The sequence below is a fragment of the Phyllostomus hastatus genome, unplaced genomic scaffold, assembly GCF_019186645.2.
Source record: "Phyllostomus hastatus isolate PE091 unplaced genomic scaffold, TTU_PhHast_1.1 phas_contig_34, whole genome shotgun sequence".
In the NCBI taxonomy this organism is placed as follows: Eukaryota; Metazoa; Chordata; class Mammalia; order Chiroptera; family Phyllostomidae; genus Phyllostomus; species Phyllostomus hastatus.
The window spans coordinates 59502142-59520347 of NW_025333857.1; the positions used below are offsets into that span (position 1 = coordinate 59502142).

The window sequence follows — 18206 nt, forward strand, 5'->3', positions numbered from 1 at the left end:
ACTGGTTCAATTCCCAGTCAGGGCACATGCCTGGGTTGTGGGCCTGGTTCCCAGTAGGGGGCGCTTGAGAGGCAACCACACATTGACATTTCCCTCTCTTTCTCCCTTCCTTTCCCTCTCTAGAAATAAGTAAATAAAATATTTTTTCAGACCTGGCTGGCGTAGCTTAGTGGATTGAGTGTGGGCTGCGAACCAAAGTGTCGCAGGTTCGATTCCCAGTCAGGGCACATGCCTGGGTTGTAGGCCACGGCCCCCAGCAATCACACATTGATGTTTCTCTCTCTCTTTCTCCCTCCCTTCCCTCTCTAAAAATAAATAAATAAAATCTTTTAAAAAAGGAAGTTAATTAAGAAATTCAATTTTAAAAAATAAATAAAATAAAATATATTTTCTTTTTAAAGAGCAATGTCATGTTCTAATAAAACTCTATTTACAAAAACAGGTAGTGGCCAAATTCTTCCCTAGCCTCTACCATCAGAAGAAATTCCTGTGATCAATTTCTTATGCATCTTTTTAGAGCTGATCTATCCAGGTAGTGGTTTGAAGTTTTTGTTTTATGGGGTTGGGGTGGAACCATTAACTTATGAAATGCAGTTTTTCTGTTTGTTTGTTATTTGGTGATTGATCACAGCATTGGTTCCTCAAAGCCGTCCTGTTGCCTCTCACAATAGCTCAATTTCTGCTAACTGGAAAGTACGCCCCCAAGCCCTGGCTGGTGGCTCAGGAGGTTGGATAACCGTCCTGTACACCAAAAGGCTGCGGGTTCAATCCCTGGTCGGGGTATATATGGGAGACAACCAATCGATGTACATTGATGTTTCTCTCCTCTCCCTTCTTCTCTCTCTGAAAAAAAAAAAATAAACATATCCTCGGAAATAAAAAGTACCCCCCCAAAAAATCTGATGTCAGTTTTTTCTTTCATTTTTCTTATATTACCTTTGTTAAAATTTAATGAAACCTGGACCGTGATTCATTGTTAAAACTGCCTGTGGTGAGGCCCGCCTGAGCACTTAGAGAGACAAAGGAGCCGCAGCCAGAGCCAGGCAAAAGCATCCAGCCCAGCTGACTGAGCACTGCATGGGGTTCAGACACGAGTCCAGCTGCCCCCAACATGGGTCATTCCTGGCCTTCGCCATCTCTGCCATTGTCTCTGAGGCATGTCTCTCCTCCCCCATTGCAGACTTCACCAGAAGGGCTTGTAGCAGATTCTCGAATTATTAGGTCCCTTGGCATAATGCCACATCATAGCACCTCTGGCACAGGTGTAACCTCACCTGTGAACTGTGGCATGGTGTCAGCGGGCCACGTACTGGAAAGCACAGTGTCTAGTGTTTGGAAGCAAGCAGCACAGAAATTCATAAAGCCCCCTCCTTCCACTGGGAGAAGTCTGTATTGTTCAGAAGTCAAAAAGCAATCAAGGGGGCAGGGGGTTTTCCTGGGAGGAGGGCCTCATTTGGGGAGGGAGGAGTAAAGGATGGATTACCCTTGGTCCTCAACTCCAACGGCATTGCCAAGCCCCTGCTAGCAATCGGTGGGGAGGGGGACGAATGAAGTTCCCTCAAGAACCTTCAACTGCTGGGCAGCCACACCTGTCATGGGCAGAATCCTAGGGAGAGACTTAAAGGAGGCACAAGTCCAGCCTGCAGGAACTGGCGACAGTGTGTGACTGTGAAAACTTGTATCTGTGAAGTAGAATATGGCTTTTTGAACTCAAAACTGAGCTCTTGTTGTTGTTGTTTTTAATAAAGACAAAAAACACAAAGATATCACGAGAGCCCTGGACAGGGGGCTCAACTGGTTGGAGCATCTCCCCTACACCAAAAGGAGTGCACAAGAGGCAACCGATCAATGCTTCTCTCTCACATTAATGTTTCTCTCTCTCTCTCTCTCTCTCTTTCAAATCAATAAACATATCCTTGGGTGAGGATTGAAAAAAAATATCGCAACAAAGTTATGTACACTGTCAGTCCAAACCTCAAGGCAACACTATCAATGTGTTTACCGCACATAGCAAGGTCGCTGGGAGGAACCAGTTATTACAGTAGCATTCATTATTACAAAGTTGCTGTGAAACTCTCCCTCTCTCTGGACTGGGCTTGAACCTGGATATTGTGTGACTCTCATGGCATGGTAGATAGTAGGAGGCAAAAAATGATCTCAGATGCTTCTGGCCTAAAGGTCTTTATATTTTTTAAGTCACCCAAGACTCCAAAAGGTCACAACCACAAAAAAAAATTTGGAGGATGGATTCTGGATGACATAAGACTCAAAGCAACAGTGTTTCATCAATTAGCCAAAAAGTGTGGCAATTGTGTCTTGTTTTTACTAATGATACTTTATCTTGAAAGGTTTTTACTTATTTATTTCTAGAGAGAAGGGAAGGGAGGGAGAAAGAGGAGGGAGAGAAACATCAATGTGTGGTTGCCTCTTGAGCGCCCCCTACTGGGGACCTGGCCCACAACCCAGGCATGTACCCTGACTGGGAATCGAACCGTACTCATGATACTTTAATATAAGTAGCTTTATATCCAAACAACCAGAGAAATTAAGAAACTCAATATTGACTTGAGTCACTCAGTTCAGCTGAAGACAAATTAGATTTCAAATCTGTGCTAGACCAGAGACTCTTCAGAGATTCAAGTTCAATGACCTCTAACTTCCTTGGAAACACTAGAGACAGGATATGTCCAAATACTAAAACAAACACTTATTATAAATTGACAAAACTTCTTCTAATAAAAACAGGTGGAAAAAACCCAATGTTTTCTCCCCAAGGACATCAAGTCTTAAACACTAGAGAATCTCGTTTCTTGGTTTGTTCAACTTTGTCACGCAAGGCAGGATTCGGAACTCACCGATACACTGAGTCCTCCCGTTGCCCACAAATCCGTACTTGCAAATGCACATCTTCTTCCCTTCCCGTTGCTTGCAGGTGGCGTGCTCATGGCAAGTGGCACAGATGTCTACACCTGAATCGCAAATTGTACATACCGGGGAAAGAGAATGTCAGTCACCTCCTCCAGACAAGTCACATTTTGGGTAGTAAACATGTATAACGGAGAACCAAAATTTAAACACCAACATTGAGAAGGATCTGATTCTATCCTTGAAGCCCTACAATGACTGTTCCTTGTGAACAGAGTCAAGGGCAGGTTCCTCTACCTGGCAATTGAGGCTCTTAGCTGTCTGACTCGAGGCTAACTCCTCCAGCTTCATTGTTCCCAAGTCCGAACCACACGCGGCGCTCTCTGATCAGGAGGCCGCCTCGTCTTCCCCATACGTGCTGCTCACTCGTACTGCACGCCACGGTCACGATGTTCCCCTCAGTCAGAGTGCCTCTCGCTCCACCTCCGACCAGCTAGCACCTATTCCGATTTCAAGACCCAATTTAAACAAAATCTTCTCCCTGACACCTTCCCTGTTTGTCCGTTCTTGGAGAAAATTAAATGTATCTTCCTCTGTGCTCCCCTAACACCTGTATATTCATTCCCCTATCAGACATGTCAACGTGTCATTCTATCCTATTCCAGCTGTGTCCTCCCAGCTTGGGATTATGAACGAGCTTCTCAAGGACAAGGACTCTGTCACTTGCCCATACGTCATTATTTATACAGTGTAAACATTCCATCTATTTTTACTAACCAGCTGGGTAAAGCAACCTGTGATCCTACTTGCTACAAGTCAAAAAGCAAATGGAGGGGAAAAAAACTTCTCTCTTGCCCCATCCGTTGTCCTCTCGGGGGGGAAAAGTGAGCGTGTTCACAATGTTAATGAGAGGACAGCCGGGGCCCGGCAGGATGACCAGATCCCAGCTACTTAGATAAGCAGCAAAAATGTTTGGAGCTAAAACTCCTGAAACACCCAAATGACCAGATGGTGCCGTATGGCCTGAGATCAAACAAGAACTTCTAGCAGAGACTAGAGAGGATTGTGTTGCACTCTCGGCGTCTGTAATTTCAGGAGTGGCCGGCGAGGAGAACCTTTCGGCGTGGAATTTCATCTCTGTCCTGGCCCCGTGGCTCCCCTGGCAACACAGACGCAGCCCTCGGGCTGCTGCGGGCACCGGCCCAGCTGAGACCGGGAGACTTCTAAGGTGCTCTTAACCAGGCTTGCTTTATTTTTTTTAAAGAAAAGATAACACAGAAATGAGACAAACCACTACTTATTCCTAATACCAAATTAACCATGGAATATTTTTAAAATGTATTATACCTAGACCATAAAGTAAAAGTAGAAATTGTCTAAGTCATACTCTCTGATATCTACCATTATTAATGTAATAACACTATAAAAATAAAACATAAGACTAGTGCCCCCAAAAGAAAACCAATTCCAAACTACAGAATGCTTTCCTAAATAGGTCTTGGGATAAAGAGAATATCAAAATTGAAATGTTTACTAACAAATATAAGAACTTACCTACTCCAGAAAATTTGAGTTTTACCTGCCTTTATGCTTTAAAAGAGAGAAAGAAAAGCAGGCAGCCAAGGGGGGGGAAAACCCTAGAATTTTAATGTAGGAAGCTTAAAAAAAGATCATGAAGAAATAAAATAAAGGTTTATGGGGGGTTAGGAATTAGTAAAAATTTTTAAAAGTGTTAAGTTAGAAAATCTATTCAAATTCATTAAAAAAAAAACTGTCCTCAAAGTCAGTACATAATAACATAAAGACCAGTAAAGTAGTCAAAACTCAAGTAAGGGGTTTTCAAAGAAAAAAGAGCATGTACACACTTAGGAATAAGAAGGGCTTTATAATAAAAAAAATACATAAAACCATTTAAAAATTACAAATGAAAGACTTCCAGTTACATACCACAGAATTAATACACTCTCAACTGCACCCCATCCCCGCAGATGATATCGAGGACTAGGAAAGTGTAACTCCCAGGAGCGAAGATGATAGCAGACGAAGGATGTCAACAGTATTTCGGGAGACGGGAGAAGTGGACACGTGGGAACTGTCTGAGAAAGAGGAAGAACTAAAAACCAACCCCGACAGGCTCGGGGGCGGAGGTCACTGAGTAACTCAGAAGGCAAGCACAGGGGATAGGCCTGAAAGTTCCAGGCACTGCTTGGAGATATCTCTAAGGGGTAGCTGGATGCCCAGATCCCTCGCTAACCCCGTTGCCCGACAGACTTTCACCACGTGGGGAGAATGGACCAGAAATGCTCCTGATAATAGGAGCAACGGCTAAAGCTGAAGTGAGAGTGAGCCCCTTACCTAAATGTTCAACAATATGGGTTAAACATATGTAAGCATTTTGACATTTTAACACATGATAGTTTTTAAAGATTTTATTTGTTTTTAGAGAGGGGAAGGGAAGGAGAAAGAAAGTGAGAGAAACATCAATGTATGGTTGCCTCTCATGCGCCCCCTACTGGGGACCTGGTCCACAACCCAGTCATGTGCCCTGACTGGAGATGGAACCTGCAACCCTCTGGTTCGCAGGCCTGCATTCAATCCACTAGGCCACACCAGCCAGGGCTATACATAATATTTAGAACAGTTCCACAGGGGCACTGTCAATTCACCATCACATACAACCAAAATTTTGGAAGTAATTTTAAAATAATGGATCCTGGGTCAAGTCCACAAACCCAGCTATGATCAACCACAAAATGATGAGCATTTTCCCCAGTGCATGTGTACGGTGCAACAATGGGTAGAAACACCATCTAATAAAATCAACAAAAAATGGTAAAATGTTTGATTTTTTCCTTATATAGAATGCTTGCCTTTATAAAGATGGCAGCATTTATATATCTCCAGCTCCAGAAACTTATGTCATGCGGAAAATGATTGCTTCGTATAACTACTAAGTGAATCTAATAAACACACACAAGAAATTGAGGAGCAAAGTAGTACTGCCCACTCAGATAAATTAAAGGAAGCCCATCTGAGTTAGCGAAGGACAGAATCTAAAGCATTTTTAAATAAATTTAATTAAGTACAAGTTCTTTCAATAGATAGAACCAGACAGACAAAATACGGCCCTGTAGGAAGGCAGCCAGGTAGAGAGGCAAGCTCTGGACTTGAGGGCCCGAACGGGATCCCCAATCTAGCTGAGTCCCATTCATGTGTGACCTTTAGCAAATCACTTAATCTCGCTGGGTCTCACTTTTTTTCTTCTGTAGAACAAGGGCTTTGGGCTTCTCGGATTTTAAAAATGCACTCGAACCACCTGAGGATCTTGTTAAACGACAGGCTCTGATTCAGTGGGCCCGGGGTGGGGCCCTGTAAACTCGCATTATATTTCTCCCGAGCTCCCAGGTGGGACACATTTAAGTAGTGGGGTTCAGTGGCCCCTGAAGTCCTTTCCCTCCGCTGTTCTGACACTTCATCCTTAGGATACCTGTCTTAACAACCCATTAAGGATAATTTAGCATCGGTGCAACCCCAAGGGCAGTGCGTGGGATGTCTGGCTCAGTAAACCTCTGCTCCTCGTGCTGACAGCAGCGATGTGCGCCAGGCTACGGAAGATGTCTCAGCGCGCCTGCGCGCCTGTGGAAGAGAAAGCGGTTTCCAAAGACAGGCCTCGGCAGGAGCTCCGCTTTCAGTCACCATGAGCGCAGTCTGCAGGGCCCTGTCGGGCGGCCCTCTGAGTACTAAACGCTTGAAGGACCAAGTAGCCTCTTGGGGAAATAATCTTGTCCTGAAGAAAAGGGCAGGGAGCACAATCCCAATCCAAAAACAGAGAACTGCGAGGTAGGAGAGGGACGCAGGGGTGGGGGGAGGTGGCTGCTGCTGACCGCACACAGTGTCCATTGTTCAACAGCCCGCAGCCAGGTTAAGAACCACCTGGAGATAGGGTGACCAGCCGGTCTCAGTTTTAATACTGAAAGTCCTGTGTCCTGGGAAACCCCTCACTGTGGCGCAAATCAAGACAGTGGGTCACCCTCCCTGGAGAGCCTGTTCAAGCAGAATCAGTCCCCAGAGATGCTGATCGGCAGCGGTGGGGCAGGGTCTCGAACCTGCATTTCTAACGAGCTCCCAGGTGGAGCACACTAGGAGTTGTGCTGTGAGTGTAGCTCAGCCTCCAGACTCGGGCCAGCGCCCCGGGGAAGGAAAATGCAGCAAGGAAGAAGCCTTTCACCAAGTCCAGGCTGACGTAAAGCTTAGCATTGGGGCTAGTGTGAAGGACAGAATAATCCCAGGAGAAGAACTCTCCAGGCCAGCAGAAAGATCTCTGTGCATTTGCTATAACCTGAGGGGGACTTTTGTCTGGACAGTTTCACATCCAGGTCAAGGACAATGTTAGTTCTGTCATCAGCAGACTCTGCTCAGTAGAGCGGGGAGGTGGCTGCTGCGCAGTAACTGAGGGAACTACTGCAGAGGTGAGGGACCCCCAGCCCTCACCCCCAGGGATTCCTAGAATCACTGGCAGAGAAGCAGGAGAGTGGGGATTCCAAAATCAAGGAGGAAGCATTTGACAAGTATTGTATTATTATTATAGTATCTTCAGCCAGGGCCGCCCCCTCAACTCACTTCCCTTCTCCACGCTGCGGGGACTGAGCCAGTCTCGGCCACATCCAGCACAATGAGGATGAGCCCTAGGTTGGCGTCTTCCCTCCGGCTCCTTGGTTCTGTGATCCTAAACTGTCAGTCCTCCAGTCTGGTGTGAGATGGAGGTCGTGTGGCGAGGATTAGGTGGTAATTATAAATGCCATACGAGCCCTAAAGCACTAGACTGAGACCATTCACGTGAATATTCATATCTCTTCCCGTAGACATTTGTTATTATCGTCAGAAACAAGTCGCACAAGATGCAGTGCCAGGTACTGGTCAGAGGGGCGCAGACAGAGGTTACTTGGGCTACAGACCTAGCCTGGCCACTTGCCAGCTGTGCAATCCCAGGCCATCCCTGTGCCTCAGTTTCCTACAAATCTGTAAGGTGCAGACAGTGCCAAACCTCCTTTGTCTGGTGGTTGTGAGAATTAGAGAAAATGAGTTAGTCCATGTAAATCAAATAGAACATGTTGGACATTATTGTAACAACCACTCAATGAGCCTTTGTTAGTGAATAAATGGCAGCTAGCCAATTATACCAATGAAGAGAGTGATAAAAAAAACTGCATTGATGCAAAACCTCCAAAAAGAAACTTTTTTGTGTGTGGACAGAGGCCTACCTGTTCATGGGACTGATGGTCTAGGGACCATAATTTCTTATTTGATGCAATCATTCCCTACCTTCCCACATCCTGACTCAGAGGGTGGAAGTTCGGCTTCCTGGGGTGTTCGGCACTGCTCACACCCCGCCCCTCCTCTCCACCACAGGCCTAGTAAACCCACACCTCGGATGGATGGAGGCTGTCAGCCTGAGCAAGCTCCTCTCGCTCCCGATTTCAATACCAAACAACAACTTAAAGGCACTTCTGAAATATCGCCAGTGGACTTTGACCATGACCATACAATGAAGGGATTTTGTCCACTGCCAATGGAAGAAGGTAGTTCAAAAGCACAAACAGAGTGCTGAAGTCTGAATCGTAACCTAGTCCCCAGCCACTCACAGTCCAACCAGCAAGTCCACAGCGCAACCTTCGTGAGATCCTGGATCTCGAACTTACGGAGACATGTGGAAATGGGAAGTGACCTGGGGGAATAAGCAAAGGGGACACCAAACTCAGGAGAAGACAGCATCTCTAGTCTTCTACAACATGACGTAAAGGTGCATTGCTCGCAAGAGACGGCCTCAGATTCCAGAGAGGGAAGGAACCTGGGAAGCTCATATACTCTCCTCTCCAGCATCCCTAATGGAAACAAGCAAAAAACGTAGCCTCTACGTTAGCGTCCTCCAAGACAAGAGAGCGCTCCATTCCTCCAAGCAACGGAACCCTCGCAGGGCAGTGTGGACCATCCCGTATTTCCCTTCGCGGCCCAACCCAACCCAAGGCTGGCACTGCCTGTCCAGAACCCATAACCTTTCCTCCCCTAAAACGGTTGTAGGGCCCTCAGCTTCCTTCCGCCTTTTTGCCCACTTCGGTCCACTTTCCCGTTTGACCGAGACCAGCCTGCAATGGAGCTGTAACGGTGCAGAGACCCCACTCCCCAAACGTGACCCTTTCTCCTCTCTGTCCGTGCGCTCCCTTCCTTGATCATCAAGTCCTGAGCGAGTTGGAGGCAGGTCAGCATCACACTGTCTTAATAACAAAAGCTGAAGTCTGTTAACCACAGAAACTGAGTTTCCGTCAGGCAGTCAAGCAGATAACATCTTGACTTCAGTTGGGTTTCAGCCCCCAGGCCCATGAAAGCCGACCACACCCTCGTAAAACCAGACTGAACCACAGCCATGGCTGACATCGGGACCTGACACAGTGACCAGCTGACTACCCCCCACCCCGGCCCCAACCAACCAGTAGAGACCACGACCCCACCTCCTTTAGCCTCTGTGATTAGTGAGTTTTCCTCTGCATAACCCATCCCCTGGAAGCCATGGGGAAACCAGGTCTTTGAGCACTAGCTCACCTGTGACTCTGGGCTTGGTGCCATTTCCTCAATTAATACACCCTTACTTTCTTGGCTGCAAACGCCTGCTTGAGTTTGATTGGGCTTTGATGCATCACAGCAAGTGGACCCCTTTAGTCTGTTAGCAGAGCCTCCACCCCTGACCTCCAGATCAGGAACCAACCCCATTAAGTGCCCCCATTTCAATGCTTTTGAGTTAAGCGGCCCTATATTCAGGCTACACCCTGGGTTCCTGTCCCACATGTCACCCACTAACAGGCTATCTCATTCTTGAGCAGGCTGTATACTTTTTTAAAAGTCTGTCATTTCATTCACTCTGTCACCTCTTCAGAGCTGAGGCCAATAGGCTGCTTGCTACCTGAGGCCACAGAGGCCTTAGGAACCCGTTTTAGGGTTTAACCAGAAGACTGAGGATGTGCCCAGGGCCAACTCTCTGGAGGCGGAAGACAGGCCCCAGTGGTGATCTCTCTGGGCTCTAATGCTGTTCCCGTACTCTGAACAACTGCAAGTCACTCCAGAACAGTTCACTCCCTCTGCTTTTCCTCTTCCCTCCTCTTCCCCACTCTACAGAGTGAACACGCGGCTGTGATTCACGGTAACAGAGTGAAGACCACGCCTATGAAATGCGAGATTAGTAAAGTCAGGTGCACTGTGGACAGAACATGTTCCCCAACCCTCTCTGCCACTGATTGCTCCCAGATTTTCAAGGCCTCTGCCCATCCTCCTTCTGGCCTTCCAAACCCCAGACAGTCCTGAGCCAACAAGTCCCCCAGCCACTCCCACACACAGAGAAAGGGCAAGAAACCAGACTGACTGGTTCTACCCATCCTTCCCCTTCCTAACCTCTCTATTCCCTTAGGGCTTGACACCCCACCCAGACACCAACCAGCACCCTCCTGCTCAACCAACTATGCTCTCACACTTCCCTTGCACTCGGGCCATCTAACTTTGGTTCCCCCCTTCTCTCCTCCCTGAAACATCTTTGGTAACAATTCAATGTAATTTAGTGAGAGACTGAATACACCCATGGACGATGGCCAGGCCATATGTAAAAATAATCTGACCCATAGTCTACAGCAATTGGTCCAGGAAAGTCAAACCACAAGCTCTGTAGCAATCAGTCCCAAATGGTCAGGGCTTAACTAATAACACCCAGCTTCCCTAATCTCTGCTCCTCAACCCCACCTCCAGCATTCCAACCTAGAACCAATCACAGAAAGCCAAATACGTTCCCCTAACTAATCATACAGGACTCCTCCCGCTGACTCCAGCTTCCCAATCCCAACATCCTCCAACTAGGGCCTTCCCTCTTGTTCCACTACAAAGCTTTTGCTCTCCTCTGCCTGCCTTTGAGTCTCTGACAAATGTAAGTGATGGTGGTTGACTCTCTTGCTATGGAATAAATTGCTGTGCCTGTTCTCATCTGGGTGGTCTTCATTTATTTCCATACAAGGTTCTTAACACAAGCCACAGTTCGTACTCACACAGAGCCCTTAGTCCAGTAAGCAGTCACACTGGTGGACACGTGCAGAGTACCATAGAAATGCCTACGTAAATAGTAAGTGTATAGGTGTCCCATACAATATAATACGGAGGCACGGGCATGGTGTTGCTGGTGCTTCACAGGAACTAGAGAATTCCACGGGGCTTCCAGGGAGGGAAGACAACTGGGCTGGTTTGGAAATACAAATAGACTCAGTAAGGAGATAGCTGTCGGGGAAGGAAAGGGCAGTTCTCCGTTCTTCTCCTTCCATCCACTTCCAAAGACTAAGCTTTTTACATGTAGACCAACTTTGCCTTTGGCCCTGCTCTGGGAAGTATCTCATTTACTTTTGCATCTGTATTTTCTCCCTTTCCACTGAAAAATGCCTGAGTCTAAAATATCTGAGTCTCACCCCTCCACACACACACAAAAATTCTTTCACTGACTTGGCCAGCCCCCCTGAATGCTACCTCCTGTTTCGTTCTAACTTTCAAGAGCACCCGCTCTGCGGCAGTGGTCTCTGCACGCTCTAGAGCCCCCTGCACCTGACTCTCGCCCTCACTGCCCTGCTGGTGCTGGCTCCCCAGTGACCTGAGTCGCCAGATCCAAAGCGTTCTCCTCCATCTCTACCCCCTCGACTTCTCCTCCCCTGTTTTCCTTGATGCTGCTAACCCAGTCTTCTTCCTCCCTTAGTGGCTGCTGCTCTTTCTCCTCTACCTGCATCTACCATCTAACCTTGATCTTCCCCGAGAATCTGTCCTTGGCCTTCTTACTCCTACTAACCACAGGCTCCAAGGGACCACTGTCAAGTTTACATTAGCCGCACACTTCTACTATCCACAGTCTCCAGTCCCCATTGATTTCATCTGAAAGCCCTAACACCTCCTCCAGCTCAGGATATCTCAAATAACCAGTCATCTTCCTTCTGACATCTTTGTGCTCCTCCTATGAGCCACAGATTCAAGTGACCCCGTCCCCAACCCTTACTGCCATCTTCCCTCTTCTGTTCCCTGCATCTTTATGTCTGTTATTAGGTCCCTGCGGTTCCACTTCCCCCTTGTCTTCTACATTCAGTCCTGCTGTCACACTGTGGAGACAGTCCCCAGCACCTCTAGGCCAGCTATTGCAACAGCTTCCTGAGTGACTCAAAGCTTCCAGTCATCACCCACATTGTCCACTGTAAGGAAAGCTGCCCGTGATAAAATCAGACTCTCCAAGGCTGTAGATGAAAGGGGCATGCCTTCATAAGGAGAGCTGGCTCAACCAGGCAGTCCCGACTCCCATTTCCCAAAATCCACCGCACAGCCTTTAAGGAGTGGCAGAGGATGACCTAGGGGAGTCACTGTGTTCAACCATCTTAGCCCAACAGTTCAATGTGGCGACACTAGGAAGTTTCCTGGGCTAAAGGGTCTTAACACAAAGATTCTGAGAGGTTCAGGGAGGTAGAAAAGAGAGCAGGGGATAAATGGTGATGGAAGAGACAACTTGGGGTGACAAACACACAATGCCATACACAGATGATGTATTACAGAATTTACACCTGAAACTGATATCATTTTATTAACCGATATCACCCCGATACATTCAATGTGAAAAATTACACATGTCCTGACTGGTGTGGCTCAGTTGGTTGGGCATCATCCTGCAAAGCAAAAGGTTGCTGGTTCAGTCCCAGGCCAGGCCATGTGCAGGGGTGGGGGTGGGGGGTGCGGTCCCCAGCTGGGGTGTGTGTGAGAGGCAACCAACCGATGTTTCTATCACACATCTATGGTTTTTTTCTCTCTCTCTCCCTCCCTTTCCCTCTCTCTAAGAATAAATAAATAAAATCTTTAAAAAAATTATTCTGAAATAGGCTCCAAGCATCTACAAGCTTTTCTGTACCCTGCCACGGGAGACCAAGCTCGGGAAGGAAGCTAGAAAGCCTGCCAGAGCATCTGGAGTACAAAAATGGCCACTGCGGAAGGTTGAGCCATCAACAGAAACACCCACCAGTGACACTAAAGTCCCAAGATTAAGAAAATTTGCAGGGGGGTGGGGCGCGGGGGGAAGGGGGAGGAGTCTGAGCTGCAAAGCACCTCCCATTTTTCCTTACATGGAAGTTTCCATCCACTTCAGGATCAGCGTTTGGTTTTACTAAGGAAGTTGGACGGTTTCCTTATAGCCACTCCTTATATCAGTCTCTGTGCAAAAACCTGCAACGACTTCCAATGGCTTCCCACCTCCCAGAAACAACTACGTCTGAATGCCTTGGTCTGCCGGGTAAGGCACTGTACCGCTAAATCCAGCCTGCCTTTCCGCCCGCACTTCCCAGCCACCTCCTCCGTGCCAGTCCAGGTGAACCACAGGCCCCTTGCTTTCCTGCCCAGGTGCGCTTCCGGTCACGGCCGCGGCCCCTCTGTCCGGAACTCATTCATTCTACACACAGCATTAGTGGAGCGCTCGCTGGGCCCTCTGCTGTGAGCTGAGATGCCTTCTTCTCCTCGCCTTCCCATACCCAAATATTACCAATCCTTGCCAGTCTGGTTAAACAGTCACCTCATCCATGACGCCACAAGACTACCTGCCCCCCCACCCGCTAAAAGTACTCTCTCTCTCCTCGGACCACCCACACCTTCCCAAAGCTCCTAGAGCACTGTCTTCTCTCACAGTCATTTGGACAAAAGCCACCACCCCTCCATGTCTCAATACTATATCGAACCCTGCGTTGGAATGGGGTAGAGGGGGAAAAAACTACTCCAACTGCCCGGAAATGGATTATTTGCTTGTCTGTCTCCTCCACAATACGAACTCAATGAGTTCCAGCACCAAGACGTCATCGCCTCCTGCACAGGGAAACAAGGGCCATCTATTGAATGAGTTCATGAATACTTTCTTCTGTAAACTTTCTTACACCTTTTTCCTCACCGTATTAGTGTCTTGTTCTTCATCGAGGTGAACAAATTAAGAAGTGGAAAGAAGATTGCTTCGGATCTAGAATTTATCGTGCAAAAGTCACAGCAGGGCCAACAGTTCGACCTCGCGGCCAGCCGGAACGCCCTGCCACGCCGGGCGTGGCTCACCCCTGGGCGCTGCTAGTGCCCAGCCCCCACCTCGCCTCAGGTCCCTCAGGGGCGCAAACAAGGCCACCCCAGAACAGGTCTCCCTGGCGGCCCTGGGGCGGGGACAGGGAAGCCCAGGCGGGGAGCCCCTCCTGCTTCTTTGAGCCCCGCCTTCCTGATCCCCAACGGCTGGAGCTGCCCTACCTGGGCTCCTCCTTGGGGCCCCGCGTGGTCCGGCCCATGGGCGGGGAAGCGTCCCGGCGCGCCCAGCCTCGTGGAGGCCCAGCAAGGACCCACGGGCCTGGTGCTGCGCCCGCTCCGGCCGGTACTCACCGTCCACCCCGTGCGCTCCAGTCACGCCGCGGGCCAGGCCGAGCAGCAGCAGGAGCGGCAGCAGGCGGCGAGGCGGGCGGCCCGCGCCCCGGGGCCAGGGGCCCATGCCGCTGCGTCCCTCCCGGAGCGCCCGCGTCTCCTCCTGGGGCCCCAGACGCCGAGATAAGGCAGCAGGCGCCGCGGGGAGGGGGCTGGCCTGGCCGCTTCCGGCGCCGCGCTGGGGAGGGGACGGCACCCTGAGGTGCCTGGGAGGTGGCGGCCTCCGGCCAGCGCCACCGGCCTGGGCAGACACTTCTTCATTCATTCGCCCCTTCACTCTCTTGTGCACCTGCCAGGCGCACGGCCCGTGGTCCGGCCCTCTCGGCGCGCACGTTCCACAAGTGGGGACAGGCACCCGGCAGGGAGTGACACAGCTGAACAGAGGGTCTCGGAGTGTGCTCGAAGGAAACGCCCATCGTGCCCTAAGCGTGTGAAACCAACGTGGCGTCCAAGCCGGCCGGGGACTCAGGGAGGCACCCCCGGGGGAGCAAAGGGAGCGTGGTGAGGGACAGAAAAGAGCGGGAATTTTCCAGGAGGTTGAAGAGACCTGGGGTGAGGTGGCTGGAGCTCCAGGGGGAAGATGAGAGGGCGAGAAGCTGCCGGCCCAGGCCACCCAGGGCGACAGACTTGACCAGGTGACAAGACCTTAAAGGGAGACAGAGTTTGGGGTGGGGGAGGGGCTGGCAGAGGTTCCCGCTGCTCCGAGGAAGTAAGCTAAGGCCAGCCCCCAGGATGGGAAACACGTGGGAGAGGAAACAAAGCAGGTAAGAAAGTCACGTTCAAAAAGACAGTGACAAGAGGGTGTCTTTTAGATATTTAGAGAGAGGCATTAAGATGCAGAAATAAGACCTCACGAGCCAAGTAAAGGGCGTTGCAGAGAAACTGTAATAGGGCCCGTCTTCAGCTTAGCGACCTGCCCAGGAAGGTCTCCCAGAGTCTGCTGTGTGGGGTCGGGCCTGGGGCTGCGGAGGCGGGGAGACCAGCCTGGCCCTGCCGCGGGAATCCGGACAGGAGAGGACACGTCCAGGAGCAGGGCGTTGGCGGTGAGTGCAGAGGGGAACGGCCAAGGAGAGATGGGACTGGGCGGAATGCGCTGGACTGTACGACCAGTAGAACGGAGGAGAAGGAAAGAAGTAATGTGACACCTAAAGGTCTGACGGGCGAGTGGGTTGGTGGCGGTGGGGGACCCCGAGATGGAGACCCAAAGGGAGTTGTTATGAGTCGGGACAGGGAGAGGCTGCAGGGGGAGAAGAAAAGAGGTTTCCGTTTGAAGGCCTGGAACTCGCGGAGTCTGTGGGTCTCCCTCCAAGAGCAGGGCCCACCACTGCTTCACCCACGCCCTCGCTTGCTTTCTCTCGCTGCCGTGGGCCTGATCTAAATCTAACCCTGCGGGAACACACCCATATAAGGGCTAAACTTGTTGTGCAGCCTTAAAAAGAAGTAGTTAAAAATAAACTTCCTAGCCTCCTTTGCAGCAGGCATTCTTACTAATTATTTTTTTTTTTGTTCAGCAAAGATAAGAGCCTGCATTGCAAGTAGGAGATGGACAGTGTGGGTTAATGGTGGCGTGTCGCCTGTAACTGAGACCGTTTTTGTTAAACTCAGCTCTCCATGAAGTTTGAAATCGTGTCATTTTTTTTGACAAAAATACATTAATTTAATAAACTTTTAAATCGACTTATGTCTTCTTTTCCACCATGCCCCCCTGCAGAATAAATAAATTTAAATATATTTGTGTATGTATATTTCATTTTATATACATATATATGCACTTGCATATATACATATTCAAAATTGGTGATGTGAGGAAAATAGTCCAAATCGTAAATAGGTTTTCATTTTATATTTGCATGCATCATATTTTTAATATTTGGAAAATTGTATGTTAGTACAGTCCATGTTACTCATATTCTACATTAGATTGTATGGCTTTCATGAATTCTTTTTTATTGGCTCATTTTTTGCCTTCAACCAAATATTCAAAACAAACTTCTTACGCAATGGTGGGTTTATGGAATCACAGAATGAAAAGTTATCTCCTCCTCAGTATTTGTCACTAGAATTAAAAAAAGACTAATGAGCCAGAGTTAAATTGGGAGCTGTGGAATTATTGTTGAGAAATTAATTATTTAGTTTAAGAAAAAGTTTCTTAAGAGAGCATGGCCAATACATCAACATCTTCTGAAGGAGAATTTAGAGAGCTCTTTTTTCCCATGACATCTAGATATCAATGCCTTCATCAAAAATAATTTTCTTGGCCCTGGCCGGCGTAGCTCTGTGGATTGGGCACGGGCTGCGAACCAAAGTATCCCAGGTTTGATTCCCAGCCAGGGCACATGCCTGGGTTGCAGGCCACGGCCCCCAGCAACCGCACATTCATGTTTCTCTCTCTCTTTCTCCCTCCCTTCCCTCTCTAAAAATAAATAAATAAATCTTTTTTAAGAATAATAATTTTCTTTCGGTCTCAAGACAGCGTTGTATGTCCTGAAAGTTCTCTCTCCCCTTCTTCCCCAGCCGGGTGAAATGACCAACGATACACACACCTGCACGCACACACCACACACATACAATTAAATGTGCAACAGTGCTTTTGAACCGGAAAGTGACGTCGGTGGACTAGAGAGCTTTGAGGAATGCATTGGGTTAGAGCTGCCACATGCCCTTCACAAAGATATCCACGGAAAGAGATGAGAGGTGGGGGGAGGGGGGAGTTAAAATGCATGCAGTCTGAAACTTCTAAAACATAACGCACACTTCAAATTATTCTTTGTGCCTGGTAACATGATGTTGATGTGCGGCATTTATAATATTTTGACATTGAATTCAGAACCACTATGTAGGAATTGTTGAAAAAATACGAAGTACACGTCTGACCAGTCCAGAGCGCTTTACCCTGCTCTTCGGTGCACACACTGTGTAATGCGACTGGCCCCTCCCTTAGGCTCTGCACCGCTGGGACACCAGTCCCCTGGCCCTCCAGAGACACCGTCAGTTCCACACTTTTAAGAAATCATTTTTAGCTTCATCTTGAAAAGTTCAGGTCATCAAAGGGCCTTTATGTGGTTAGATAAAACATGTAACTCCCATGTGAAATATCGAGATCTCGGACTGATATCTGACATGACCATAAAGGACCTGGAACAGGTAGGGACACGTAACCGAGGGAGCTTCCCAAGCTGCTCCTGTCTCCAGTCACAGAAGGTTAGTAAATACTGAAGTCCATCTTAGTGCATCTTGCTACAAGATTAAAACATTCTATGATGACAAAGGAATATTTGCCCACTCATGTTCACAACAGCCGAAAGGTTGAAACAACCCAAATATTTATCAAAGGATGAGCGGATAAATGAAATGTGGCATAGCCATACAATATTATTCAAAAAATAAAAAATAGCCCTGGCAGGCGTAGCTCAGTGGATTGAGCGCGGGCTGCAAATCAAAGTGTCACAGGTTCGATTCCCAGTCAGGGTACATGCCTGGGTTGCAGGCCATGGCCCCCAGCAACCACACATTGATGTTTCTCTCTCTTTCTCCCTCCCTTCCCTCTCTAAGGATAAACAAAAATAAAATCTTTAAAAAAATAAAATTAAATTAAAATTAAAAATTAAAAAATAATACAATATTATTCAGCCTTAAAATTCTGACACACACTACAATGTGGATGAAACTTTGAGGGCATTGTGCTAAGTGAAATAAGCTAGTTTTTTTTTTAAGACAAATACTGTAATGACTACTCGTATGAAATATTTAGAGTAGTCAAATTCGTAGACAGAAAGTAGAGGGCTGTGGGGGGGGCTGGGGAGAGCAGGGCACGGGGAGTCCGTGTTTCATGGGCAGAGAGTTTGTTTTGC

General features: G+C 48.3%; 1 protein-coding gene across 2 annotated transcripts in view; it reads right to left on the bottom strand.

Moving 5' to 3' along the window:
* Positions 1-15031, bottom strand: part of SUSD1 (sushi domain containing 1) — a 101986-nt gene extending 86955 nt beyond the window's left edge. For both annotated transcript variants that reach the window (XM_045840898.1, XM_045840897.1), the window contains exons 1-2: positions 14317-15031; positions 2856-2969 (exon numbers count right to left, since the gene is read on the bottom strand). In XM_045840898.1, coding sequence (XP_045696854.1) covers positions 2856-2969; positions 14317-14620 — 418 coding nt within the window. In that variant the 5' untranslated portion in view covers positions 14621-15031. The remainder of the gene's footprint in view (positions 1-2855; positions 2970-14316) is intronic.
* Positions 15032-18206: the final 3175 nt, after the last annotated feature.